This window comes from Vombatus ursinus, unplaced genomic scaffold, assembly GCF_900497805.2.
Source record: "Vombatus ursinus unplaced genomic scaffold, bare-nosed wombat genome assembly UNPS02010822.1, whole genome shotgun sequence".
Classification (NCBI taxonomy): Eukaryota; Metazoa; Chordata; class Mammalia; order Diprotodontia; family Vombatidae; genus Vombatus; species Vombatus ursinus.
Window position 1 is genome coordinate 3,097,714 of NW_020950600.1, and position 27,564 is coordinate 3,125,277.

The following is a 27,564-nucleotide window of genomic DNA, read 5'->3' on the forward strand; positions in this document are numbered from 1 at the left end:
GCCTGCGCCCCCCTGCCCCGCCCCTGCCCCCGGCCGCGCCGGCCTCAGCTCCGCTGGCCCCGGCCCCGGCCCGACCGCCGCAGCCCGGGCGCCGTCTGCTGCTGCTGCTGCTCGCAGCCCTGCTCGGGCTGGCCGCCGGCGCCGGCGCCGGGGGCGGGACGTGTCCCGAGCGGGAGCTGGAGAGGCGAGAGGAGGAGGCCAACGTGGTCCTCACGGGCACCGTGGAGGAGATCCTGAATGTGGACCCCGTGCACCTCACCTACTCGTGCAAGGTGAGGCGGGCGGCCACCCTAGGGGACGGGAAGCGAGGCAAAGTTTGGGTGACGCCCCCCACCTCGGGGACGCCGGCAGGAACAAGTGCCGCGCCCCCCAACCAGCCTGCTCGTCTAGCCCGGAGCCGGGCCCGGCCGGGGTGGCTCCGGGAGGTGGGGGAGGGGCCCGCTGTCCGGCCCGAGCCGCCGTCCGTAATTACCTATTTTTAGACTTAAACTGTGGGAGTCTGGGCCAGCTTACACCCTGCCCCCCCTCCACCCCCCCCCCGCCCCCCGCGGTCCGGTCGGGTGGGGGAAATCCGAGTATTCCTCCCAGCAGTTTGGGTTGGTACAGCCCCTCCCATTTTGAGGGGGATCTTGGGGCTGCAGCTTCCTGGGTCTCTTGGAGGGGCTTCAGGTCCCCCATTGGGAGATTGGGCCCCTAGTCCGTACTGTGGACTGACCATGAGGCTGGAGTGGGGAGTGGTTAGGAGAAAGGGGGGGTGTAAGCTGCGAGCAAATGTGCGGTGTGTGTGTGTGAGTGTATGAGAGAGAGAGAGAGAGAGAGAGTTTGCTCAGGTGACCCCCTCTGAACTGCATGGAGCCTCCGACGTCCCTGCCAAAGGTGTTGGAGGGCGGGGTGGTGGTGGGGGGGTAAGGCTGGTCTGGACTTTGCAAAACCCTGCCGTAAATATATGTGAATGAGTATGTCTGAGGGGGAGGGGCCGGGATTCTGGGCTCTCTCCTTTTTTGGGAGGGGCTGCCCTAGGCTGACAGGTCTTTGTCTCCCCCCCCAAAACAAACAGTGTAACCCCAAGAGTTTGTGCGCGGGGCCACTGTGTCTGCGGGACAGGCAGCCTCCTTTGCTAACGGTAAAGCCGTTGACTGAGGAGGGATAGGCTGAGGTGTCCCTGGGATGGGGGCCCCTGCAATCTGCCCGGGGTCTCATCTGCTGTTTTTGAAGAATGGGGGGGTGGTGCCTGTCCTCAGTTTCCCCCTTCCCGCTCCTGGCCCGACTCTCAATTCCCTAACTTCTAAGCTTTCCCTTCTTTTCCTGCCGCCCCAAACCTCCGGGGCACAAATATTGTTTCTCCTTCATCTGGACTGGAAAACACAGGACCTGCAAAAACATGCCTGACCCAGGCCTCCAGCTGGGATCCTTCCCTCCTCCCCCCCACCCCCCTTCCCTGTGCACACTCTTCAGAAGGGGAGGCTTCATGGAGAGACTCTGCCCCCAGGACTGTGAACGAGAAGGCAGTTTGCCAAGTCCCTGCAGGATTTCCCGACTTCCTCCTTGCCAGGGTCCTGGGTGTGGCCAAGTGGGAGGGGGCCTGGAGTAGGCACGGGGAGGCTGCTTCTGCAGTCACTCCTTTCCCCTAACCTGGAGTCACCTGTGTGTGTGTGTGTGTAATTAGCTGGGGGGGGGGCTCAGTAGTGGAGAGCTGGGGGGCCATGGTCACCATGTGTGGGGGGTGCTGCTGTGGTGCTACATAAAGATTACTGTGTGGTGTCTGCCCCCTCTTTCCCCCAAACACCCTATTAGGCTCAGTCTCTCTCTTGGATTGGGAGGGGTGTGGTAAAGGAGGTAAGCTGGAAGGCCCAGAGGTGACCAGAGTTGGCCTGGCAGGCTTGATCTGTTGGAGAGCCCTTAATGATAGTGCTGGGTTCCATCCTTTGTCCCTGAGGGATGCCCCCCTTTTCCCAGGGCACTTCTGCTCTCCACCAGGGAATGTGTAATCTCCCCACTGCTAAAGGACCACTGAGCTGGCCTTAAGTCCAGAGGCCTGGGAAGGATAGGACAGATTCTTTCTGTTGCCTCCAGACTGGGTTTGTGGGTGGGCCCAGGGCTCTGTGGTTCTCCAGGACTTCCCAGGTGTCTCACTTGGAGGTTGGGGGGAATGATGGAGGCTGGTTTCTGAAGTAGGTCCTCCCCTTGATTGGGGGAAGGGAGGAAGGGAGTTGTCTTGCCAGACGGGTTTGTCAAATCTAGTACCTTTGGGGCATGGAGTGGGAGGGGAGGGGCCGGGGCTACTGCCTGAACTTGAATCTGGTTCTGTGTGTCCCCAGGCACCTTTGGGTGAGCTGGGCTGGCCAAAACTGAAATATGGGAGGAGAGGAAAGAGGGGAGGCCTCCTGTCTGCCCCACCCTGCCCTACTAGGAGGGTGAGGGTGGTGAGTAGGAGAGATGATAGGAAGCCAGCCCCGAACACTGGGAGTCCATGCCGGAAGTCAGGAAGATGGGAAACATCCTCCTGAGATAGGGCAGGTGGGTCCTGGGGTGTGATGGTGCTGAGGCTTAAGTGGGACTTTTCCTCTTACCAGAAGGAGGCAAAAGGGCAGGGGGAGGGTCAGCTCAGGGCCAGTAACCTAGTGGAAGGTCATAGCATCACGAATTTAGAGCCATTTTACAGGGGAGGAGAATGAGGCACAGAGCTATGCAAAGTGACTTGCCCAGGGGCGCCCAGACAGTGAATGTCTGAGGCTGGATTTGACCCCATGCACTTCTCGCTCCAAGTCCATTATGCTATATTACGCTATCCACCTATCCCATAGGCTCTGGAGTCTTGTGTCCTGCTCTTTTGAATTTCTTCCACAAACTGATCCCTGTGGAAGAGTGTGGGGGCTTGGGTGTGGGCCTGGAAGCCTCATTACTGGGACCTGGGAAAGTCTTGAGTCAGGCCCCTGGCCAGATGGGAGCAGGAGATACTGGGTCCAATGTCTGTTGCTATGGGAGAATAGAGCAGCCACACTTCAGAATGAGAAGTCGGGACCCTACTTAAGAGTAGGTGGCATTGGCTATGTGCCCTGGCCCCCAAGCTGGGAGAGGCAGGAATCCAGGGAGGTGGTGGAGTGGCCTGGGCCCAGGCTTCCACACTGGGAGGGAGAAGGGGGAGTGTCTTAGGGAGTTTGAAGTATTTCACCCTCTGGCCAGGCCTAACACAGTAGCTGGGCTGAGGGGGAGGGCCCAATTTTTTAAGACTGGGTGTACGTCTTTAGCGTACACCATTGAGGCCACTCTCGTCTGTTAAAAGGTTTCCTTCCTTCAGGAAAGGGGTTGGGGATTGGAAGAGACCAGGGGCTCAGCTCAGGCCCCAAATGGCAGAAATAACACTAAGGAAAAAAAGGCTATTCAGGGGCCACTTGTCTTCTAGGAAGTGCCTGGAGGTTCAGAGGTAGTATACACAGCAGACAGAATGTCAGACTCAGAGCCAGGAAGTCCCGGGTCCAAATCCCACTTCTGACATGTGAGCTGTGTGACCTTGCCTGAGTCTTACGATCGTAGATTTAGAGCCAAAAGGAATCCTAGAGGTCATCTGATCCCACCTGCTCGTTCTCCATAGGAGGAATAAAATATATAGTAGCTATAGTACTGATCTCATGGGTGTAGTTATCATTCTGAGAGCTCCTTAGGCAGCCACATGCAGCTTTTCTCTGTAGTCGTGGGTCTAGGGCTCATAATACGGCCTTCTTGTTCTGTTCTTATGCACACGTGACTGTGGACGGGCTGCTATGCTACGATTGATTGATAGATTGGGAGATCAGTGCTCTGGAGGGTGGAGGGGCCTTTCATTTTTAGTCTGGGGGAAACAGGTGGGGTCGGGAGCCTCAAGCATGAGGGCTAGGCAGAGGACCCACCGAAGTCAGCGGCATCTCTCAGCTCACAGAGAAACCCTATGGTTTCTGAGGGATCGATGTCTCTCCTTTGAGGAGGTGAGAAACTGAGGCCTGAAAAAAGATTAGGAGATTCTATTTCATTCCAATAGGCATTCTTTTTCAACATCTACTGGGGATGCAGACTAATAGTTGTTTCCCTCAGAGGAGCTTACGTTCTTCTGAAGGGGAACAGTGTGTACTGAAGTGAGTATCAAATAATTCCAGGAGGGAAGGAGCCTTGATAACAGGGGGATCAGGAGAGGCCTTGCCCCGGATGAGGCAGCAGAGTGTGTCTAAAGGAGGCATGGGACCATAAGGGATGGGGGTGAAGATCTGGTGCATTTCAGGTATGCAGACAGCCTTTGCCCCAGAGCCCACAGAATCCGGGTAGATAATCCAGGGATCCAGGCTTCCCTCTTGGCCCCTGCAGCCTCACAGCCCCCAGTGTATGTGTGGAAAGGGAAGCCACCTGATTTGAGAAGCTTGGGTATCCTGTCTTCTAGCCCACTGGCTCCCTCTTCTGACTCACACTTTCCCATTTATTCCCTCCCCAGGTTCGGGTCTGGCGATATCTTAAGGGCAAAGAAGTGGTTACCCATGAGATCCTGCTCGATGGTGGGAACAAAGTGGTGATTGGCGGCTTTGGAGATCCACTCATTTGTGACAACCAGGTGTCCACTGGGGATACCCGGATCTTCTTTGTGAACCCCGCCCCACGCTACCTGTGGCCAGCGCATAAGAATGAGCTGATGTTGAACTCCAGCCTCATGCGCATCACGCTCCGGAACCTGGAGGAGGTGGAACACTGTGTGGAAGGTAAGCTTGGACTGGGTGCTGGAGCCCTGTGGGTCCCTGGCCCCACTGCTGGGTACGCCTCTGTCCCCCACTTCATCTCTGGGTCACCTACCGTGAGGGCTGGGGAGAACCTAGATTCCCTCTGACGGGTTCTTGCTAGAGGGAGGGGTTGAAGCCCACCAGGTGTTCCTGTGGGTGTGGGTCATGAGGTTTGTCTTTCTTCGTGCCATTCCCCCCACGGTCAAAAGCTCTGTCTGCTTTTCTGGCCTGTTGAGAGATTTTCTTTGGCCCCTTCTGGCCCTGACCTCAGCCTCCCTAGGCAGCCCCCACAGCCGCTGGCCTTGCTGACGCTCTGAATTCCTGGCCCAACTCGAGGTCATAGGCCTGGGATGTTGTGACGTTGGCTAGCCGAACTACTCTCCCTCTCTGGGGATCTCTGAGCGGAAGCGCCGTCCCCGTGGGGCTGAGAATTCCCAAACTCTGTATCCTGCACTGCCCCTCCCTTTGGGGAGCTGGAGGGAGGGGGCAGCTTGTGTCTGTCTGGCAGCTGTGAGGCCCAGGCTGGGTGCAGGTGCGGGTGGGGGTGGGAATGGGGCCGACAAGCCCTGGAGCTTGTTCCTGGGAAACGGGAATGCTGGGACCAGGTAGGCAGTGACGCTATTTGAGCTGGGGCAGCCGGTTCAGATGCAGTGCCAGCTTGCCTTGATAGACTGAGGGAGTCTTCAGGGGAAATTGCTCAGAATGGACTCTGCCTCGTTTTTCCTTTTTTGGGGGGATTAAGGAAGGGGGAGTGGTTTGGGGGGGGAGCATAGCCTCCAGGAAGGGGGGAGCTTTCAAACACTGTATAAATGTGGACGAATGAGGATCGCATCAGAATTAGCACTGTTGTCTGGACTATGGGTCAGTTTCATAGATTTAGAACTAAAATGATCATAGACCCATTACAGAGACTTTTCCAAGGTCTCCCAGCTGGCAATTGGAGCTCTCTACCCAGCACTCCCTCCTACTCTAAAACACTGCTTCTCTGAAGACCCGAGTTGGAATTCTGACTCTGTTGCTTGCTACCTTTGTTACGTGACCTTGGACAAATTTTTTTTCCACTCTGATCCTCAGTTTCCTCATTTAGGGAGTGGTGGGGGAGATGACTGGGGTCCTTTCCAGTTCTACTAATGCCCTATGCCAGTTTTGCCCTGGAAGGGATGATTCTGGGATCCTGGAAAGGTAGGATGGGGTACCCCACTGTGGTGAGATGTGCGGCTGCACGGCCATTCCCCCCATAATAACAAGAGCTAACATTTCCATAGGACTTTTATCTGGCACTTTAGATCTGTTATCTAAACTGGGTGGCTCAGTGGAGAGAGCCCTGGGCCCTAGGGTCAGGAGGACCAGAGTTCAAATCCAGCCTCAGCCCTGTGTACTAGTTCTGTGATCCTGGGTTTTGCAAACTATTTACAAAGTCATTACAACGTAATTTGACGAGGGAGTCATTAGCAGCTTAGGAAGTATTTGACCTGGGTTTTTATGGAACTGGGGGATGCCAAGAGGCAGAGGTGAGGAGAGAGTGTATTGCAGCCATGGGGTACAGCCAGTACAAAGACCTGGAGGTGGGAGATGGGATGCCTTGTATAAGGAATCTCAAAAAAGCCAATTTGGCTGAAATATACGGTGCACAAAGGGGAGAAATACAGGTTGTAAAGGGCTTTGAATGCCAAACAGATGAATTTAAATTTTGTCCTAGAGGCACTAGAGTTTCCTGAGCAGGAGAGGGACCCATGTTGGCAGCTGTGTGGTAAACCTTGAACTCTCCTCTGAGGGTGGAGTCCTGGGGTGAATGGGTGGGCAGCGGGGGAGCCTGTCTTTTCTATCCTTTGGAATAGGGAAAGGAGCATCGGGGACTTGAGCCTTGAGGCCTGACCTCAAGTGGAGAGGTCTCAGGGTGGTCATCTTCCCTCCTCCTGAGGCCTTCCCCTTACCCTCTGCCCAGTGGTAGGAGGCTTGGACGGTCCACTCTGAGTGCAACATTGTGTAGTGATGAGATTTCTGTACGTGGGGCCCGGCTTCAATTCCTGGGTTGAAAACCTGGATTTTAAATCCAGTCTCAGACACGTACTAGCTGTGTGCTCTGGGCAAATCACCTTTCTTCCCTGGACTTCAATTTGTGTGGCCCAGTGCATAGAGTGCTGGGCCTGGGGTTAGGAAGGCCTGAGTTCAAATCCAGCCTTAGACACTCACTAGCTGTATGCTCTGGGCAAATCACTTTACCCTGTCTGTCTCAATTTCCCCATCTGTAAAATGACCCAGAGAATGAAGTGGCCAACCACTCCAGTATCTTTGCCAAGAAAACCCCAGACGGGGTCACGAAGAGTCTGACATGACTGAAAGAACTGAATAGAAACAAAAAAGGAGGAGGCTGGACCCTGTGAACTCAAAGATCCCGTCCGTCGTTGTCTGTGATCTTTGGCTTCTTCCCAGGGGCCCAGGACAGGACAGAGACAGCTGCACCCTGGGCTGGGAGCTTCTCCAGGGAAATGGGATGGGGGCTAAGGGCTCAGAGACCGTGGGAGCAGCTAGAGTCCCCTCAGCCTTTGTCCCGTGTCCTTCCCCTTTAGTCTGGGAAGGGACGTGCCCTCAGTGGGGGTGAGGGGAGGGGCTTCTTCTCCATGGGAGGGTGGGAGCTGTGGTTTCTCATTCCTTCCCTGCTTTGAACCATTTTGGGATGAGGGCCCTGGGGGAGGGGCCCCCCTGGAATCCAGGGTCCAGAGTGCAGTCTCCCCGTCCCCTGCCTCTTACTCCTTGATCTTTTGACTTGCTCTCTTTCCTGGGGAGGAGCTTGGCTCCTTTCTGGGGGCATGCCCTCACAATGCCCCGAGTAGAGAAGGGACTCCAACCTGGGGCTCGGGGTGGGGTGTTTGTTTCTGCGACCGTACGAGTCTGCCATGCCCTATTGAGGTGGGGTGGGGGCGAGGTTCACTTCTTTCTAGATGCCTGGTTGCACGGGTCAGGACCAGAATACAGGACTGACATCCTCTTTCCCTGCAGCCTCAGTTTTCTCTGTGGTGGGAGAGGGCAGGCTGGCCCGCAGCTCCCTGGGCTTGGGGCAGCTTGGCCTCTCCCGTGCCTTACCCCGCTGCCTGGGGGCAGCCGTGCTCTCCCCGGGGCCCTCCTCTTCACACCCATTTTCCTCATGTGGCCAGCCTTCCTGTCTGGGAGGATAGGAGGTGAGAAGCAGGAAGGAAAGGGAGTGGGTGATGTTGTGGCTAAGAGTGTGAGTGTCGGGGTTAGTCTGGGCCAGTGGATCATGGGGGAAGCTAAGCATCCCCTCCGGTCTGTAGGCTTCCCGTCCATGGAGAAAGGAGGCATTCTGGGCTTCCCCCACCCCTGATTTTTTCTCAGCTACAGCCTCTGAGTCCAGCCCTGTGGGACAGAGAAGAAACAGTTCCCCTTCTCAGAGTCGAGGAGGCAGAGGAGAGGAATCCCTTGTGCACAGGGAGCTCCCTCCTGTGTGAAAGCAGGCCCTGCCCAGAGGAGCTTACAACTGGTCGTAGACCTTGATCTTGTCTTCTGGGAGCTTATAGTTAGGGGTTACCGAAGGACTTCAGAGAGTAGAGAGCTGCCCATAAGGGCCCAGGAGAGCTTTCTGGCCTAACTGGACCTAGGATTATGGGGAATATTAGGACAAGACATGGATTGGTGGGCATAAGGCAGGCTTTAGGGGTCCGCAGGGAAGAGACCAGCCTGGCCCATGGGGAGTCTTTCCCTCCAAGGGTACAAAAGAGAATATTCTTGGATTCTGTAAGTCAATCAACAACCATTCATTGAATGCCTTACTAATTAATCCCACAATCTTTTCCACAAGGATGACGCCCTCTCTCAATTCAGGTCAGTGTTGCCTAGGTTGCCAGGTCTGAGAGTTGCCTAGAGCAGCGGTTGGAGGTTATGTGACTTGTCCAAAGTCACTCTGCCAGGGTAGATCAGAGGGGAGACTTGAACCCAAGTCTTTCTGGCTTCTAGGCTGGTTCTCCACACCATGCTACCTCTCGGATGAATAAATGAGTACACACAAAATAAATTAAGAACGTTCTTGAGTCTATCCCAGTTATTTAGGTCCGTGAGTTCTTCCCTATCGATCACGAAGGTCTTAGATTGTAACCCTCTTGAGGTCAGAATCTGATTGTTATTCCCCTTTGGCTCTCTGGTGCCCAGGCTTGAGTCTTGTGTAGTTAGCAGGTGCTTGATAAATGTTGAAGTGACTGGGGAAGTTGGCTCTGAAGGATTCCCCAGCCAGAGGAGTCTGGGCTTTATTCTTTCTGCACTTGGGAGCCATTTAAGGTTCTGGAGTAGAGGAGTGACCCCATTGGCTCTCATGCCTTAGGCTTTTGGTAGTGTGTGAAGGGATGGGCTGGACAGGGGGGACACAGAAAGAAGGGAGTCAAGACTTGCAATTATCCTGGTGAGAAGAGACGAGAGGGTGTAAAGGGCCAGACAAGGGAGGGACTGTGGAAGCCGACGTGGCAAGTGATTGGATGTTGGGGGTGACATAGAGGGAGGGAAGGGTCAAAGGTCCCAGTCTCATAGGATCTTAGAGCTGGAAGGGATCAGAGAGCTTAGCTAGGAGAAAACATCAGCTCTCCATCAAAGCTTTCCCCAATCTGCCTCTCACTTAGCTTTCCACTCTTGTATTTCATATTGCCTCCATGTGTGAATTCTCTGTTCCAATCAGACTGGTCTGCTAGCGGGTCTCTGTCCAGGACACTCCCTTTTCCCACCTCCACACCTTTGAACAGGCTGTCTCTCCCCCTCCCCATCCCCCTCCCTTCCCACCTTAGAAGGTTCCTCCGCCTCACCTCTGCCTCTTGGAATCCCGAGGTTTCTTCAAAATAGCACCCAGCTGCTTTGGGATCTCTGCCCCACTCTCCCCAACTGTTAATTACTCTCCCCCTTTGGAAATTACTTTGTTCTGTAAAGCCTCTGGGTTAGTGGTTAGAGAGGTGCCCTCAAAGTCAGCAGTGAATGAATGAATCATTGACCAGATGCCAAGCATTGGGGCCACATATAGAAAAATCAAGATGCTTCTTGCTCCAACTAGGGGGAGAACCTAGAAAAGAAAAGTACCCTTTAGGGCAGACAGAAAGTCACCAAGGCCTACGGGTGCCTCCATAGGGCAGATGGCAAGGCCTAGAGGTCTTCAGGGTAGCTGGGCAGCTAAGATAGCGGTGCTAGGGGACCGAGGGTGTGGCGGCAAGGTGAGGCCTGCCCACGCTCCTCTCCTATTTCTTCACTCACCATCTCATAGGTCCACAGTTGGAAGGGGCATTACAGGCCATCAGTGTCCAATCCCCTCATTTTAAAGAGGAAGAAACTGAGGCACAAAGACATCAAGTTAATCTGCTTACTTGAAGGCCCGGTGGCCCTTCATCTCAACAGAAGGATAATGCAGCCTGCGTGAAGGGGGAAAGCAAGACAGAGGGGACACTATGGTGGTGGCGAGTGTTCTGAGAGGGCGGCAATCTTTGGTAGTGCCTCCCTCTGCCAATGAAATCACAGACCTGGTCTAAGCAATAGAAATGTGAGAGGCAGTGTAGCCTAGTGGATAGATAGCTGGCCTCAGAGGCAGAAAGGCTTGGGTTCAAGTCTCGCCTCTGACCCATACTTACTTTGTGACCCTGTGTGGCAAATCACTTTATTTTTTATCATTCCAAGCAATTCTTTAGATAAGTTGTACATGACTAATATGAAAATATATTTTGCATGACTGCACAGGTATAACCCATATCAAATTGCTTGCTTTCTCAATGATGAGGGAGGGAGGGAGAGAATTTGGAACTCAAAATTAAATTAAAAAATGAATGCTAAAACCTTTTTGCATGTTATTGGCAAAAAATAAAATATTTGAGGGGAAAAAAAGATCCTGAGTCAGATAGGAGGTGCTGACCTGCATTGGTAGACGGAGTTCCCTATATCCAGTAAAAATCACCGATCCAGTTAAAAAAAGACTTTTAAAAAAGACTTTCTTTTTCCATCTGAGTATGTGTAGAATGGAAGCTCCCTGCAGCCAGGGCCTACCTGTTGGTGCCTCCCCAGGCCTAGCCCATTTAAGGCACTTAAATGCTTATTGAATGAAATCCCTCATTTTGCAGATGAGAAGCACCTTGCTCAGTCTTGGGTATTTGGACGTGAATCTTTTTGCCTTTGGCAGGCCTTTGAACCTGTGTACTAAAGTGGGGGGATGTTAGTGGTAAATGGTGGTGAGGAGGGAGATAGGAAGGGCAGTTTTAAAGGGGAAGAGCCTGAGTTGGGATGGGCCTTGTTGAATTGGAGGTGCTGGCTGGTCAAAATCTATGTGGTACCCAGGAGGCAGCTGGAAACCAGAGGACTGAAGCTTGGGGGATGGGCTGGGGCTGGAAGGAGGAATCTGGCAGTCATTACCTAAGGCTGAAACCCCACATGAGAGGCAGCTTGACATAGTCGATAAGACTTGAGAATCAGGGGGCAACTAGGTTGCTCAGCGGGTAGAGCACTGGCCCTGGAGTCAGGAGGACCCTGAGTTCAAATCCGGCCTCAGACACTTGACACTAGCTGTGTGACCCTGGGCAAGTCGCTTAATTTTGTTTTTGATTGTCTCAAAAACAAAAAAAGATTTGAGAATCAGGAAGATTTGGGTTCAAATTCCCCCTCAGATCCTTGCCAGTTATGTGACCCTAAGCAGACTCATTTGATAGCTCTGTGTCTCAGTTTCCTCCTTTGTAAAATGAGGGTCTTAGACATTGATGGCCTCCAAAGTCCCTTCCAACTGTGGTCCTTTGAGACGGATGAACCAGTGAGAACCAGTGACAAAGCTTTGGATGGGAGGAGGAGGAGAAGATGAAGCAGGACTAGGCAGAATTAATTTTCTGCCGTAGGTGCTAAAGTCCAAAAGACCAAATGACTAATTAACCCTGAGTTTGGATGATGGCGCTGATGCAAGGTTGGGGCAAATGTCAGTGTGACTCAGTCACTGGGGTGGACAGTCTCTGTGGCCAGTGGCCAGAGTGTGTGCTGGTGGGGTGGGGTGCCCCTCGGGAGCATGCAAGAGCCCTGAGTCATGCTAGGGCTGCCCTACCCTCTGCTTGCCTTCCTCAGGTAGGCAAAGGCCAGCTTTCTCCTAGACCAGCTGGCCTTTGAGGTTTATAGGCTGGGAGATTAATGGCTAACAGGGACCTTCAAGGTCATCTTACAGATGAGGAAACTGAGCTCCAGAGAACTGAAGTGACTTGTCCAAAGTCACATAGCTAGCTAGCTACTTGGCTGGGATTTGAACCCAGATCCTCTGACTCCAAATCCCACACCCTTGACACTGTACTAGGTTGCCACTGTTAGTTTATAGTAGAAAGGAAATCCCTGTTGTCTCATTGCCAACGGGCTGCCTGAGGGGGCAGGGCCTGTTGTCTAATTGCCAAGGAGCTGCCTTAGGCAGCCATCTGATAGAGTGGATAGTCCTGAGTCAGCAAGACCTGAGTTCAAATTTTACCTCTGACACTGTGTCACCTTAGGCAAGTCATTTCTGACTCTGTTTCCCCCTTTGTAAAAATGGGGATAAATAAAGCATCTGTTACAGGGTTGTTCTGAGAACCAAATGAGATAATATTTGTAATGTACTTTTCAGGCCTTAAAGGGCTGTATAACCCTCTTCTTATTCTCTCAGCATAGTAGGCTGATGCTTATTAAACTTGTCAAGTGTTTAGCAGCAGAAAGCAAAAGTCACTGCTAGGGACCTCAGAGGCTAGTCCAACACCTTCATTTTATGAAGAAGGAAACTGAGTCAGAGGGAGGTGAAGTGTCTTGTCCAAGGTTACATAGGAAGGAAAAAAAAACCCATTTATTGAACACTTACTATGTGCCAGGCACTGTGCTAAGTGCTTTAGTAGTATCTTATTTGATCCTCACAACAACCTTGGGAGTAGGTGCTGTTATTATTTCCGATTTACAGATGAGGAAACTGAGGCAAACAAGTTCAATGACTTGTTCAGGGTCACACAGTCTGAGGCTGGATTTGAACTCAGCTCTTGCTGACTCCAGGCCTAGTGCTTTATCCACCGCACCACCTAGCTGCCTTCTACATAGTAGTAAGCTCTGAGGTAAGATTTGAATCCAGGTTCCCTGAGTTTGGAACTAGTGTTCTTTCCACTGTCCCACTGCTGTTCTCAAAGAACCTGGATTCAAATCATGGTTCTTCCACTGATCCGCCCGTGTGACCTTGGGCTAGTCTGGCTCTCAGTTTCCTTACCTGTAGAATGAGCTCTAGATCTGTGATCCTCTAAGTTACTTGACCTTGGTTTCCTCCTACATAAATTGAGAGCGTCTATAGAGATAGTCTGGGAGGTCCTCCCCCAGCTCCGTGCTCCTCAGAAGGCTTCTATAAACACTTTCCAAACTCCCTCATTGAGCCCCTATCCTCATTCTAGGGGAGAGGGGGCTCTGAGCTGCCCCAAAGTCGTCTCCTATTAGTTGGAAAACATCTTACGTTCCTTTGGTGCGGTGGGGGATGGGAGTGGGATTCTTGCCCAAACTTCAGGTCAGAGCCCAGAGATCCAAGCCAGAGAAGGTGATGAGGACAGGACAAGCATAAGACAGGGGAAGAGCCCTGAGTTTTGAGTCAGGAGACACATGGTTTCTAATTCCCATCTTATACCCTCTGCTCACTGCCTTACTAACTGAATGACTTTGGTCCAGTCATTTACCATTTACTGGATATGAGTCTCCGGATCAGAAAAAAAAAAAAAAAGGATGAGGTTGGAGTACATGACCAGTGTGCCTCCTTCTAGCCCTGAAGCTATGATTCTAAGATGGCCCAGCAGGGGATAGGGACTGGTTGGCTAGAGTTCTGTAATGGGAAGGAGAAGTAGGGAATCAGGAAAGCGCGACCCCTCCTGCCCACAATCACACTGATCGACTGAGGTGTGTGTGTGTGTGTGTTTGGGGGGGGGCAGGGAGGGGAGCATGAGCGATAGAGGGTGTGAAGGCAATGTGGTGTCATGGCAAGAGCTCTAGATAGGGAGTCACAGGGTCTGTGTTTGAATCCAGACTTTGCTACTTCTGAACTGTAGAACCTAGTACAAATCATTTCCCTGGGGCCTTAGTTTCTCTATCTGTGAATGGGGTGGGAGTTGGACTCTGACCTGTAAGGTCTCTTTGAGCTCCATTTCTGTTGTAGGTGGCACATCTATTGTCTTTCTGATTTTGCTTGCTTTCTTCCTAGAAATCTTCTACTGCTCCTCTGAATTCTTCATAGCTGTCTTTTCTGAGAGTATGGCAATATTCCATTCAATTCATGTGCCCTACTTGGTTTAGCCTTTCTTCAGGTATTTGGTGGCTACCTTGTTGCTATTAGCACAGGATGTTACAAAAGTCTTGAACCTGAAAACTACGTTAAGACTTTGGAACGCTGTATTTGGTATATCTGGGACTTTTCTTTTCCCTTGCCATTGTCTTTCTTGGGGTTACCTGCCTACTAGTGGCATTTCTGGGTCAAAGAGTATAGCATTTTTAGTCATTTGAGCATAATTCCAAGTTGCTTTCCAGAATGGTTAGATCAATTCACAGCTCTTCCAACAATGTCTCAGTGTGCCTTTCTTTCCATAGTCCCATCAATATTGACTATCCCTTCTTGTCATCATTGACAAGAGGTCCCAATTCCATTTTTATAGTTGAGGAAACAAGTCCAGAGAGGGCATTTTTAACTTGTCAAAGTTCATAGTTGGTTGGTAGCTGCTGTGAAGCTGAGCCTGGAGGGAAAAAAAAATGGGTCCATCTTGCAAAGGGGACTTGGTGTCAGGAAGTACTTCCTGGACATCAAAGCTGTCCTGAAGTGGGTTGGGGAGGCAGTGGCTTCCCCCTAATCAGAGGCCCTCAGGTAGAAGCCCTTATTGGGGGCATACCTTCTTTCTTACGAGGTTCCCTTCAGGGATCTGTGACCAGAATCCAGGCTCCTTGGACAGATCCTGTCACCTGCCTTTCTCTGTCTTGATGAGATGCTAATTACCTCAAGTCAGCGGGAGGACTGGATTTGCTTCCTTTCTTCCCAGAGTCCTCTGACTGTTCTTAGGACCACAGTGTTTAGAGCTGGAAGGTATGTGAGAGAGAGTGAGAGGTCCGCCCAGTTATGTTAAGGGAACGGATAAGCGAAACTCCAAGCCCTGATTATCGCAATTTCTCTGAACTCTGACTTCTTTTTCTGAAGCCTCCTCTTTTTTTTTTTTTAAAATAACACTTTAATGTTTTCTAACATCCTGAGGGGGAATGATGATGAATAATTGACCTTTATACAGTATTTTACAACACCTAGTGTTCTCCAGGCATTATTTCCATTTTACAGATGAGGAAAGTGAGGTGCAGAGACATCAAATTCCTCCTCCCCAGAAGAGAATGTAAACTCATTGAGGGATTGTTTTGTTGTTTGTTCCTGACACACAATACGTTTTTAATAAATGCTTATTGGATTGGATTGAAATGAATTTATTTTTGCTTAAGGTCACGTATAGTGAACAAATAACCGAGGCAGATCTCTCTTAATTCCCAGGACAGGGGATGGGGATGGGGCTTTGGGAGTTCTGTTCCTCCAAGCTGTTCCCTGCCTCCCGTCTCCTGAGCCCTGCTGGAATCGGGGATGGGGGGAATGCTTCTGTTGTTCCTTCTCCGTTTTTGAAGAGGACCAGTGATGTCACTGGGTGATGTCTGGCCTTACTCGTGAATTGGATTAAGTGAGGCAGAGCTGCGCAAAGTCGCCTGCCTCACCCTCTCCTCCAGTCATCCATCGGAGTCCAGGGGCAGGGCAAAAGTCAAAATGACCAGCCATGGGGAAGAAAGATGGGGCCCCCAAAGGGGAGGGGGAGCAGCCTGGGAATTATCCTTGGGGAGGGGGATTTGGTTTGTTCTTCTCTTTATGCCCTCTCAAACCCAACACCAGCCACCTGGGTCTTGAGATCTCTAGCCTCTAGGCTTTTGCCTGGATCACATTCCCTTCTCACTGTCTCTTCTTTAAATCTGTTTCCTTCAAGGCTCAGCTCAGAAGCTGCTTCCTACGGGAAGCCTTTCCTGATTGACCAGCTGCTAGTCCCCTATCCTCCTAGTAACCTTGTCTTTATTTTATGTCTGTTATGTTTATGATGAAATCCGTGATTTCATGGACTCAGGCACCTCCTGGTTCTCCTAGCGCAGGCGAGCACTTTGTCCATGCCTCACAGTGTTGGCGAGTTGCCTAGGGCACCGAGAGGTTAAATCGTAGAATCACAGGTTTAGAGTTGGAGGGGAGCTTAGAGGTCTTGGAGTCGGACCCCCTCATTTTACAGAAGAGGAAACAGGCACAGAGCATGAAGCGGTCTCACAGCAGCAGGTTCGCTGGGGAAGGACCCCCAAGATGAGCTGCTTGCTGGTTCCTCTCATGCTCTGGTCTCACAAGGAGGTGAAGATAGGATGCCCCAGTGTCTGCAGTGGAATCCCTGCTGGGACTGAAGGCTGGGGATCCCGGGCAAATACCTCTTTGTCCAGGAAATTCCCCATAGAAATGTTCATTAGCATGTTGCTCCTCTGGCCTGGTCAGGAGGGCCAGGCCCCTGTTTCTTGATAATTCATGGACCTGTGGCTGAAAGCCTGTCGGGGAGGAGATTGGAGAGGAGGGCCTAGGGGAGCCAGACCTGAGCAGGGCCAGAAAGCCTTTTCCTCAAGTCCCAGCCTCTGGGTTCCTCAACCTCCCCCAGGCCTCCCTGATGCTTTAGGTGGAAGGGGGGTGGGGAGAGGAGGTGGGGTGGGGGTTGACTCCATTCCTTTTCTGCCCCCCATAAGCCTTTCTCAAGGGCCACTGGGGAAGGTTCCTCCAGCCCAGGTTTGCCCACTGTAATCTCTCCTTTTCTGATCTCTGGGCCCATGGCCAGAGCCAACAGCATTCCAGGCATAGCTGGGACAGGTATGTCTCCTGGGAGTCCCCTGCTCCCTGCCTCTGGCCAGCCAGCCACAATAGGGCTGGGGAGCCTGGAAGAGGAGGGGGGGGAAGTAATTGCCTGGAGTGTTCTCCCTTAGATAAGGGGGATTTGTGCCCCCCAGGAGAGGGCTTGGCTCCGGGACTGGCCAGTGATGAAAGAGACCTCTCCATCCTCTTCCTAGCGTCCAACCTTTGTTAGTTTTTCTTCCCCCTGAGGGGGTACGCTGGGGAAGGGGGCGGGGTGCCGTTCAGGAATTTCCTGGATCTTTTTGGGTCCTCCCACCTCCCACTTGGAGCCTCCCATCCCTCTCCAGGGGCTGGGGTTGCTGGTACTTCTTACTTTTCCTGGGTGGCGGTGGCCCGGAATGGGGAGGAGGAGAAAGAAGCATTCCAGACCCCTTCCGGCTCAGCCTTCCCTCCCTCGCCCCTACCTCAGTCCTGGCTCTGCCTTTTGGCTCTCACTGTGAGGCCTGGGCACTGCCCACCTGCCAGGGCCCAGGTGGCTCGGCTGGTCACTCCTGACTGGTTTGGACTCTGGCTTCCTGAGATACACAATGAGGCAGTGCTGGGATTTCTGACCTCTCTCCCCAGTGGCTGATCCCCAGGAGAAGGGGCCTGGGCTTTGGGGGCTGCTGTCTCAGACCCATGTTAGCATTCTTCCCCACTCTCAATTATCCAGGGACTGGGTATCCACAGGCGGAGCAGGGATTCTTAACCTGGCTTCCATGGACCCCAAATTACCCATTGATAGATTTCAGGGGGTCCATGAACTTATTTTTAAATATTTTGATTTTTAATATTTTTAATTTTTATTTTATATTTTTTATATTTTCATAACTGCATCTTAATATAATTGGTTTGCTTATTTTTATTTTTCTTTTATTTCCTTAGAATAAAACATTATTCTAAGAGGAAGGCCATAGGCTTTTTTAGACTGATTGCCCAAGGGGTCTGGGGCATAAAAAAAGGAAAGAAACTTTAGTGCAGATAACAGCATAATGAAAGGGGGGGGGGCGTCAAGAGACCTGATTTGTAGTCTTCCACAGACACGTCTAACTGTGTGACCCTGGGCAAGTCACCTCCTTCCAGATCTCTTAGTTTTCTCCTCTGTAAAATGGGAGTAATAACACCTATGCCCCATAGACCAACGGTGTCAAATTCAAATAGAAGCAGATCATCGAAGGCAGCAGATCAGCTCAGAAAACCACAAATTAGCATCGGCTCCATCGTATGGTATTTTTCTTTTATTCTACATTTCCAAATTAGATTTTAATCTGGTTTGCTGAAGGGGGGATGCTGGGAGTTTGACATCTCCCATGCCATTATCACTGTTGCTGTCTTTCTCATTATCACACACCCTGGTACAGTGGAGAAAGCTGGCATCTGAGGCCAGAAGACCTGGCTTCAAGTCCAGTCTTTGTCCCCTCCTGGCTGTGTGCCTCTGCCAGGTGTCCAAGCATTTCTCAGAGATGACAGATCATGTTTGAGGTGGAGGGAGTTTGCTCACAAGAAATCACTTTTCTGGTAATAATAGACATACCTCTCCCCCTCCAGCCCTGGAGACCCCCCGTGACATAAATGTTATGGACACAGTCTGGTTGTCCATTTCTTGGGCAGACCTTCTTGGTTGGGGTTTGGGGAGCTGGGTCGTGGCTGGCCAGCAGGAAAGTTAACAGCAGAGGGGTGTGGGTCACTCTGTATGAGAGCCCTACTTCAGAGGAAGAAGTATTTCTTTCCTCTCAGACCCGGGACCCTAGACCCAGGTCTGGTATGGACCTTTGAAGCCATCTATGCTAACCCTCTCATTTTTTACAGATGGGGAAACTGAGGCCTATGTAGAGAAAGTGATCTTGCCCAGGGTGGGCTCATTGCTCTAAAGCTGGAAGGAACAAGCTAATCCAATCTCCTCATTTTACAGGATGAGGAAACTGAGGCCCAGGGTCACACAGGGAGTTGGTGAAACAGCTGTGATTTGCACCCTGACACCTCTAGAATGGGGAGATTCTCCCAGCCCTTCATTCTGTCTTCTTCCTCTATCACCTGCAGGGTGCTGGAGGCCACGTGGGCAGATGGTCTTGGGGACTGGGTCCCAGGGTTAGCTCCTCGATCAATTCAGCTTATGGTATGGCAGACCGAGTATTGAACTGAGGTCAGGGAGTCTTGGGTTCAGATTAGTGGCTGTCTGACTATGCGCAGGTCACTTACCCCCTCTGGGCTTTAGCTTCCTCTTCTGGAAAGTGGGGAGAAAAGTATTTATGATGCCTTAGGATTGTCGTGACCCCAAGCGTCGTCTGGGAGTTAGTTGTGGTCATTTCCCATGTGAGGAGGGGGAAGCAGGGTCCCTCCTGCAGGGAATCTTGCTGGAATAGCTTGTTGGCTTGAGTCACAGGGAGAGGGCCCAGACTGGCCAGTTTCGTGGGGCTTGGCTCTGTCTCTTTGGCTTGAGATGCCTTTGGGGTTTGCCTGGTTGGATGGAGGACTGGGAACCAGGGATGGAAGGGTGGGGCCGGACCAGGGGCATGGGTGCCAGGCAGAGGAAGCCTCTTCACGGTGCCTGGCCCTCGGTGCCACGTGTCTCCTGTGCCTGTTCTTCTGGCTGCCTGGGAAGTCACTGTTATAATAACAAGGCTAAGCCCTTGGCTAGGACATTGGCTCCAGGGGGGTCTGCCTGGGTGGCCGAGGCCTGGATTGTGGGCATTGGAGATTGGCTAAAGTCTGGGGTCTGGGGCTCGGGCGTGGGGACTGCTCCTTGGCAGAGATCTGAGGAGGGGTTGGTCAGACAGGGGGCTGTTCTAGGGGTGGAGGTGGGCTTAGGCCGAATCATCAGGCATCTGGATGGTTGGTAGCTCCGAGACTCTGTTCATCCCTCCCCACTTTTCTGGGTGGGATTCGGGGGAATGAGGCTGGGGGGGTGGGGGGTGGGGAAGAAGGGAACAATGCCTTGCCTAGGGATTAAGCCTCCCCATTGTCTCCTCAGTGGTGAAGGAACCTGGCGGGGCTCACATGGGGGGACCTGGGCAGGACTGATCAGCGCTGTCCCCAAGAGTATCTTGACCTTCTAGGGATGGGGAAGAGGGCTCATTCAGTCCTAAGCTGAGTGGGGTAGGGAAGAGGATTCTGCCCCTCAGCCTGGCATGGGGTCTCCTTCTCGCCCCACCCTTCTCGATTCAGACTGGGCCTGGTCTGTTTGCTCCCGGGGAGGGGGGAGGGGGGGAGAAGACTTTTCTCTGTGTTGTCCCTCCCCCCTTTTCCTGCCCAGCCTCATTCATCCCTTGCCTTCCTAGGGGTGGGGTTGAGGTGGTAATTAAGATATTCCTGTCTGCCTCTCTGTTTGTCCTACTGACTCCCTCCTCCAGACCCTGACCTGTGTCTGCTCTCCAATTTGGGTGTGGGGTGCCTTGGCCTCCGAAGAGGTACCTCCTCTAAGCCTAGGCTTGGGGGTGGGAGGGTGGGCATGCAGGTCTGGGCTTGGCCAGGACGTGTCTGGAATTTCCCATTGGTATGAGAAGTGGGGATGTGGGGGGTGTCTGACAGGTGGGTGTCTGTGGCTCAGAGGAGCTGATCTGTGTGGGGGGGGTAAGGGGGTATGTGGACTGTGGTCTCTGGCCTCAGTGTGACCTTGAGAAGGGGAGGGTGGCCTGCCTTTGCCTGCCCTCACCAGGCATGTTCAGACTCTTGCCATCCCCTTCCAACCCCCTCCCCCCTCCTCTGGGGTAGGACCTCCCTCCCATGGGGCTGCGGACCTGTGTGGGCAGGATCTGCTGCTGACTCCTTCCCTTTCTCCCTCCCAGGTTCTGAGGTGGGGAGGGAGGACTGAGGTACACCGTGGAGCCATGGGATAGGCGCAGAGTGTGTGTGGGGTGTTGGTAATCCAGCTTGTTTTCTCTAAGCCTCAGTGTCCTCATCTGTAAAATGGGGATAATAATAGCACTTACATCACAGGTGTGTTGTGAGGATCAAAAGAGATCTTGGACAGAAATTCCTTTGTAAACCTCAACTTTCTTTAGAAATATGGATTGTTTGGAGATGCCTGGGGTGGTGGGGGTGGCCTGTGGCTTATGACCAGTCACCGGTGAGGACCCCCTCCCCAGCTCCTAGTGGCTTTGGCTGGGAGACTCCAGAGCCTCCCCTTTCCCTCCCCAGCTTGGGGGACAGAAGAGCTGAGGGGGTGTCTCCCCTCCCCCTCCCCTGGCAGGTCATGTTCTGATCTAATGGAAAGCGCTCTTGGCTTTTTCCATAGCTGTGTCTGACCCATACAGCTTCTGTTCTATGTGGTTTTCCTCCCACCCCCCAGGGAGGCCTGGCCCAGGGGCTCCCACACCCAAACCACTCAATTTTCCCTCCCAAAAGGAAAAAAAAAAAAGAAAGAAAAGCTTGTTGAGAAAGTGGTCTTCCTGTTCTGTCTACACTGGCCCTCAGAGTCTACACTGGCCCCCAAACACTGACCATTGTGGAGCACTGTGTGCTTTGAGAAAAGTCCTTTTGCATCTGGTCTTTCAGTGAGCCTTATACCAGTCCTGTGGGCTCTCTCATTTTACAAAGGAAGTTGGGGGATCTGAGGATGGTCACAGAAAGCATTAGTGGCAAAGCTGGCATTGGGGTACAGACTCAGCCAGGACTGGAAGGGTCATCAGAGGCCGGCTAGTACAATCCTCTCATTTTACAGAGGGGGAAACTGAGGCTCAGAGGGGGTGAGATTTGCCCAAAGTCACACAGGCAGAGATGGGATGAGAACCCTGGTGTCCTGCTTCCTAGACCAGGGAGCCTTTTCCTGTCCTTGTATAATAACCTGGATTTGGGCCATGGGGTCTGGGTCCATGGGGGTGGTGGAGAATGGGGGTGGGCGGAAGGATCAGGGGTAGCAGGCAAAGGACCACTCGGGATGATTGGGGGGGGAGTGAACTCACTTTTCAGACATTCTCTCAGTGGGGATCTGTCAAGGACACCTGGGTTCTCCACCCTCAACCTGGGGATGGTTGAGGTATGGAGGAGAGCCATCCCCATCCTGGGACTGCTCCACTTTTGGTCCCACTCCCAGGTTTGGTCTGCTCTTGTCTCTCCTCCACCACCCCCAACACTGCAGAGCCCTGTGCCCAGACTGTCAATGAGCCCCCTTCCCCCTTCCCCTCCTGGTTGGCCAGGGAGCCCAGGGTCCATTGAAGGAGGCTGGGGGAGGGGAGGGGACCAGCTCCTGTGGGGCCAGGGTTTGGGGGGAAGAAAGGGGCTTTGTGAGGCCGACTGGGCTCCAGCAGGAAGAGTAACTCAGAGAGACCAGGGGAGTGGCCCCATCCCTGAGCACTGTGAAGAGGCTTGGGGGGCCGGGGTCACTAGGGGTCTCTGCTTCCCAGTGGGGAGAAGGGCCCAGGGCAGCTGGAGTCCTCTGCCCATTTTTGTCTTCCAGCTTCTGGCTGGGCATACAAAGGAGAGAAGGGGTCATTCATGAAAGGGGAGGGGAGGACTCCTGAGTCCCTGATCTGAGCAATGGGGGGGCCTGGGAAGGAAGAACGGGGCTTGTTATCTTATCCTCCCCCTGCCTCTGGCCAGCTCTCCCCTATCTCTGGAAAAGCAAGTCCAGACCCCCTTCCTGCCCCCACACACATTCCCACCCCTCCTGGGGGCTGATCTGCTTCCTGCCCAGATGGGAAATGCCCTCCCTGCTTCCCCCCAACCCCCCCATGGGAATCCAACCCTACCCACTCTTCTCCCTCCACCCCCCCCCCCACCCCCCCCAAACCACCTCCCGCGTCCCCCCCCCCCCCCCCCCCCCCCCCCTCAGCGAGGGCTTTGGGCGCCCCACCCCCCCCCCCCCCCCCCAAGCCAGGCAGTGAGGGAGTGAGCATCTTTAGAGCCCAGTCCTCCCCCCCAGCTCAGACTGTCACAGAAGGGACTTCAGAGGTCACTCAGTCCAACCCATACCTGACCCAGCAAGTAGTCATTCAGCCTATTCTTGGACCTCCCGTGAAATCCCATTCCACTTTTGGGCAACTCTTGCTAAATAAGGTCTCTTTACATTAAGCTGACATCTGCCTGGGCAATGTCTATCCATTGCTTCGAACTCTGGGACCACACAGAATAAGTCTAACCCCTGCTCCTCCTCCTCAGGTAGTCCTTCGAAAGCTTTTCTTCAGGTTAAGCACCAATATTTGATGGTATGGTCTCCAGTCCACTCATCTTCTGGGATATCCTGGCTGTGTTTTAGCACAAATGTGGTCTGATTAGGGCAGAGGACAGTGGGAACTATCACATTCTCCATTTTGGGATACGGTGTCTCCCAGTTTACTCACTGAGATCACTAATACCCCTAGTAATTTTTCCCAGAAATGTCAATTATATCTCCCCGCATTCCAGACAGTTAATTATTTGAACCCAGGTAATTTTCCTTGGGATCATAGATCCCACCTTCCTTTCTTTCCAGCTTTGTGCGCTCTGTAAATTTGATAAACATGCCATCTGTGTCTTCATCTAAGTCATTGATAGTAAAGTCAAATAGCTCAGGCCCAGAACAGGTCCCGGAGTGTTAGACTATAGACATTTGAGTTGAAATCAAGATCCTTTTGGGTGAAGTTATTTAAAGTCCCCCCCCTCCCCATTTAACTATGCTCTCCTCTAGTCCACATGCCTCCATCTTATCCATAAGGATGTCATGAGATGAGGCATTTGGACTAGGCCCGTGGCATTTTCCTGATTGACCCGTCCTGTTGTTGCTATTGCTGTTTGTCCTTCATTCTCGAAGAGGACCATGACATCAGGAAGGTGGTGACGTGCAAGTGAATTGGATTTAAGTGAGGCAGGGCTGTGCAGAGTCACCAGCCTCACTTTCTCCTCTGGAGCCATCTGGGTCCAGTGGTGAGATATAGATAGGGACGACTGTAGATGGCCCGGGATGCAGCGGGAGACCTTGGCCTTTTTAAGTTAAGGTCTTTAACGGGTCTCAGGTTGACTGAGACAATGCCCATCCAGCTGTCAAGGCTGGGTTATAGGACTGGTCAATCAGGAAAATGCCATGTCAAAAGAGAGAGGGGATGAGGTTAATCACTTTTTCTTGAATTCTTAGTGATCACTGCTTCCCTTTCTAAATGCTCAGATAGCATCCCTTTAATAGTATATTCTAGAAGCTAATCATTCTCTACCTTAATACAAGCCATCCATTTCCCCATTTTTTTTTTTTTAAAATAAAGGCAACAATTGCCTGCCTGAGAGTTCCCGGAGGATGGGAGAGGAGCTCCAGGACTGCAAAGATCATGGCCAGTGGCTCCATCATGGTAGCCACCAGCTCTTTCAGGGTAGTTTGTCTTTGGTGGCTGACAAATGTTATGAATTCATTGTGGATTTTTGTTATCAGTCATGGCTACCTCTTTGTGGCCCCATTTGGGGTGTTCTTGGCAGAGATGCTAGAGTGGTTTACCATTTCCTTCTCCAGCTCATTTTACAGATGAGGAAACTGAGGCAAATAGGATTAAGTGACTTGCCCAGGGTCACATAGCTAATAAGTGTCTGAGGCTGGATTTGAGCTCAGGTTTTCCATGACTCCACACCCAGCACTCTATCCACTGTACCACCTGGCTGTCCTGTGGGTAGCTTGGCCATTTACTCAACAGATTTGCTGATTTTGGGTTTCAGTACCCTGTAAACCAATTTTGTTCCATCCTATGCAGTTCAGAAGATTGTTTTCCTTGGTAGGGAAATTAAGGGGCAAAATCCTCAATAATCACCATAGTATCTCTGCCCCACTCCCCTTCCTCCCTGTTCCACCTTTAAGCCTTTTGCCCTCTCTGGAGCAGCATTGCCAAAAATGCCTCCCCCTCCCCCCCTCTTTAACCTTCATCACCAGTTTTGGCTTCTTTTGCACCTTTGTTCCCCTGTTCTGGACTCTATTCTTAGGGAACCACATTTCTTGTATTCATCTAACGTGTGTGTGTCTAAAACAAAATCAGTGTTCGTGGTTATTCCCTGTGTATCCACACCTGTCTCTTTTGGCAACTTAGAGAGCTGGCCCAAACTTCACTCTTAGGCATTTCCCATTCGTCTGATTGTTACCTCAGAGAATTTTGAGTCTCAGTAATCTACCTAGCCTTTCTCTAAACTCTTTGAAATCAGACTTAGGATCTTCATTTGTGGAGTGTGTATGTGTGTGTGTGTGTGTGTGTGTGTGTGTGTGTGGGTAGGTGGGTGTTTAGGGGGTGCATTGGGGGAATGTCCCTACTGAGCCTAGCTTGGGTTTTTGCTGTGATTTCTCACATCTGAAATGCTACGTTCCCCTCTGCCCTTCCCGAGACCAGGGCTGGGGCTACACTGAAGACCCTGGCACTGCCTGGGGACACAGAGCAGCTTTGGTCTGAATCTGACTGGTGGTTCTGTGCTAGAAGATTTAGGGTGGACCAAAAGAGCACATTTCTGAGGGGCTGGGAATCCTGGAAAATGGGGGGGAAGGGGCTGTGGGGTCTTCGTAGGGCCCTTCCCCTCCAACCTGACTGACTGTTTAAGGGAACGGGCCTAACTGAGCCTGGCTTGGGATGGGGAGGCATATTCAAGGTCAAGAGAACCTAGGTTTAATGGAGAGGGGAGGGATGATTTAGGTAAGGTGAGGCCCTTTGTATAGAGGTCGCTTCTTGACTTCTTCTCATCCTTAGTTCTGGTCAAGGCTGATCTGAAATGGTTTTCGGTACCCTTAATCTGACTGGTACTTGGGGGAGAGTGTTTGGGCCTATGTGACTGGGTAGTGGTTAAGCCTATGGCAGGGGGAAGGGCTGGGGCTGCCCCTGTTCACCTTCCCCCCACCCCCTTTCAAAGGGCCAGGACGCTGTTGACTTTAACTGCTTTAGACTTTTAGGAATTTATTTACTGAGGAGGGCCAAGGAGGTGGAGGGAGTGATCCTTCCAGGCTCTTTGTGGCCTGTGAGCCAGAGTTCAGAGGTTCAAGTCGCTATGCCTGCTTCTCGCCCCCCTCCCCCAGCTCCCTGGGAAGGCCCCTTTGACTAATGCCCAGTGTGGTACATGAAGGGCCAGGGGGTAGGGAAAGGCGATGGGGGCGCAGTGAATGGGGATGGTTCAGTCTGGGCAGGGGGAAAGTGGAAGCTCATGGGGGGCTCTGATGGGTAGGACAGGGCTCAATGAGAAAAGATGGCTCAGTCCGGGGCAGGGGTGGGGGTGCCCAGTGAGGACATGGGTGGGAACTGGCGTTCTCCCTCCCCCACCCCCTCCCTCCAGGTCCTGGTGATTCTCAGAATTTCCTGAAGTTGCAACAAGGAAGGTGGGAGCGGGGGGCTGGCTTCCTCTAGCTGTGCCCTGGGGCAGGGAAAGAAGGAAACATCCCCTGGAGAGGGGGCCCCCATTGCTAGTAGCAACAGTCTGGGGCCTAGCTCTGGGGTTGGTTTGGGGCTGGAGGGGCGTAGGAAGCCTCCTCCCATCTCCAGCCTGGGCTGCTGCTGCACTTCTGGGCCTCCAGAGACCAGGGGCACCTAGGCTGAGGTAGCCAAGAGGCAGGGGTGGGGAGAAGCTGGGCCTGGTGGGGAGGCTGGGCCCGGGTGAGTGCTCAGGACCAGGCACCGGGAGGTCCTGATCTTTATGCCTTGCCCTAGTCCTGGGGGCTGCTTGGAGAATCAGCTCCTTACCCTCACCTCCAAAACGCTCCAGGCTTTGGAGTTCTGTCTTATTTCAGGCTGTGGTTCCAGGTCAGAGGTTCCGGCATTTAGTGCCGAGCGGTGTGGTCCAGCAGACAGACCTGGGCCTTAGACTGCGTTCGATTCCTGGCTTGGTCAGGCTGTGTGACTTTGGGCAAGTCATTTCTCTGAGCCTCAGTTTCCTTCTCTGTAAAACAGGAATAATAGTACCTTCTCTGCCTCCTAGGGCTACTGTGGGAAGGGATCAAGAGATCCGATGAGAGCCTAGGTATCTCTTAGGACTGTAGTGAATTGTAAAGGGCCTTCATCCTAACTGTAGGGTGGTCCCAGCTGCTGAGTTTACGTCAGTGTTTCTCGCTGGGGTTTTCCTGTTGGTATTCTAGCTTGGAGCCTGGCATAGGTGTATAGGGGTGTGTGTGTGTGTGTGTGTGTGTGTGTGTGTGTGTGTGTGCGTGCGCGCTCCATGTTCACACTCCCCTGTCCAGGGCGTGGTGGGCCGGGGCAGGCCTGAGGAGGCCTCATTGCTTTTACAAGTAGCTGGTGCCCCAGTCAGGTGAAGGTCAATGTGGGAGGGCCAAGAGGAAGCCTTTGCCTGGTGGAGGGGTCCTTGGGGGGGCAGAAGCTCACAAACTGGAGTTCATCCTGTCCAACCCCCTCATTTGACAGAGGAGGTAACTGAGGCCCACTCAGGGTCATGGCTATGAAATATTTGGAGTGGGATTTGAACTCGCATCTCCCGAAACTCCAATGCTCCATCCCATCTGCTCCATCCATCATGCTGCCTCTCACTGAGGGACCCCTCAATCTTTGCCATAGGCGATTCTGGGTTCAAGGAAAGCAGGAGCACCTGGAGCCTGCCAGACATGAGAAGGTATCCCAGGAGGCCTGGCAGGAGGAGCTGGGCACACTGCTTAGCCCCCTCCATCCACATTCCAGAGAAATGACTTCAGGAGTGAGTGTTGTGTATCCAGCGTTGGTCACCTGGGCCCTGGGGAGGAGTGAGGGTTGGGTGCCACCCCCGCCGTGTGCCCCCCCACAGCCAGAGGCTGTGCTGTTGGGGGGTTGGTGAGGGCAATCAGGGCTCAGATGCCTTTGGAAGCACCTGCTGCCCGTCCCTCCTCCCCCCACTAGCCCTGGAGGCTCTCTGGGCCACATCTGGAAGGAATAAGCCCTGAGCTGAGACATCTGGGCCAGTTAGTGGCTTCTGGTTTGACCCTTGGGAGGCAGGGAGGGAGGGAGGGAGAGGGTGGCGGGCCGTGGACAGTGCCAGCCTGTCACCACATGCAGCAAT

General features: G+C 52.7%; 1 protein-coding gene across 1 annotated transcript in view; it reads left to right on the plus strand.

Moving 5' to 3' along the window:
• Positions 1 to 27,564, plus strand: part of AGRN (agrin) — a 92,050-nt gene that overhangs the window by 2,756 nt on the left and 61,730 nt on the right. The window contains exons 7-8 of the mRNA XM_027855396.1: positions 2 to 272; positions 4,460 to 4,721. Of these exons, the coding sequence (XP_027711197.1) occupies positions 2 to 272; positions 4,460 to 4,721 (533 nt within the window). The remainder of the gene's footprint in view (position 1; positions 273 to 4,459; positions 4,722 to 27,564) is intronic.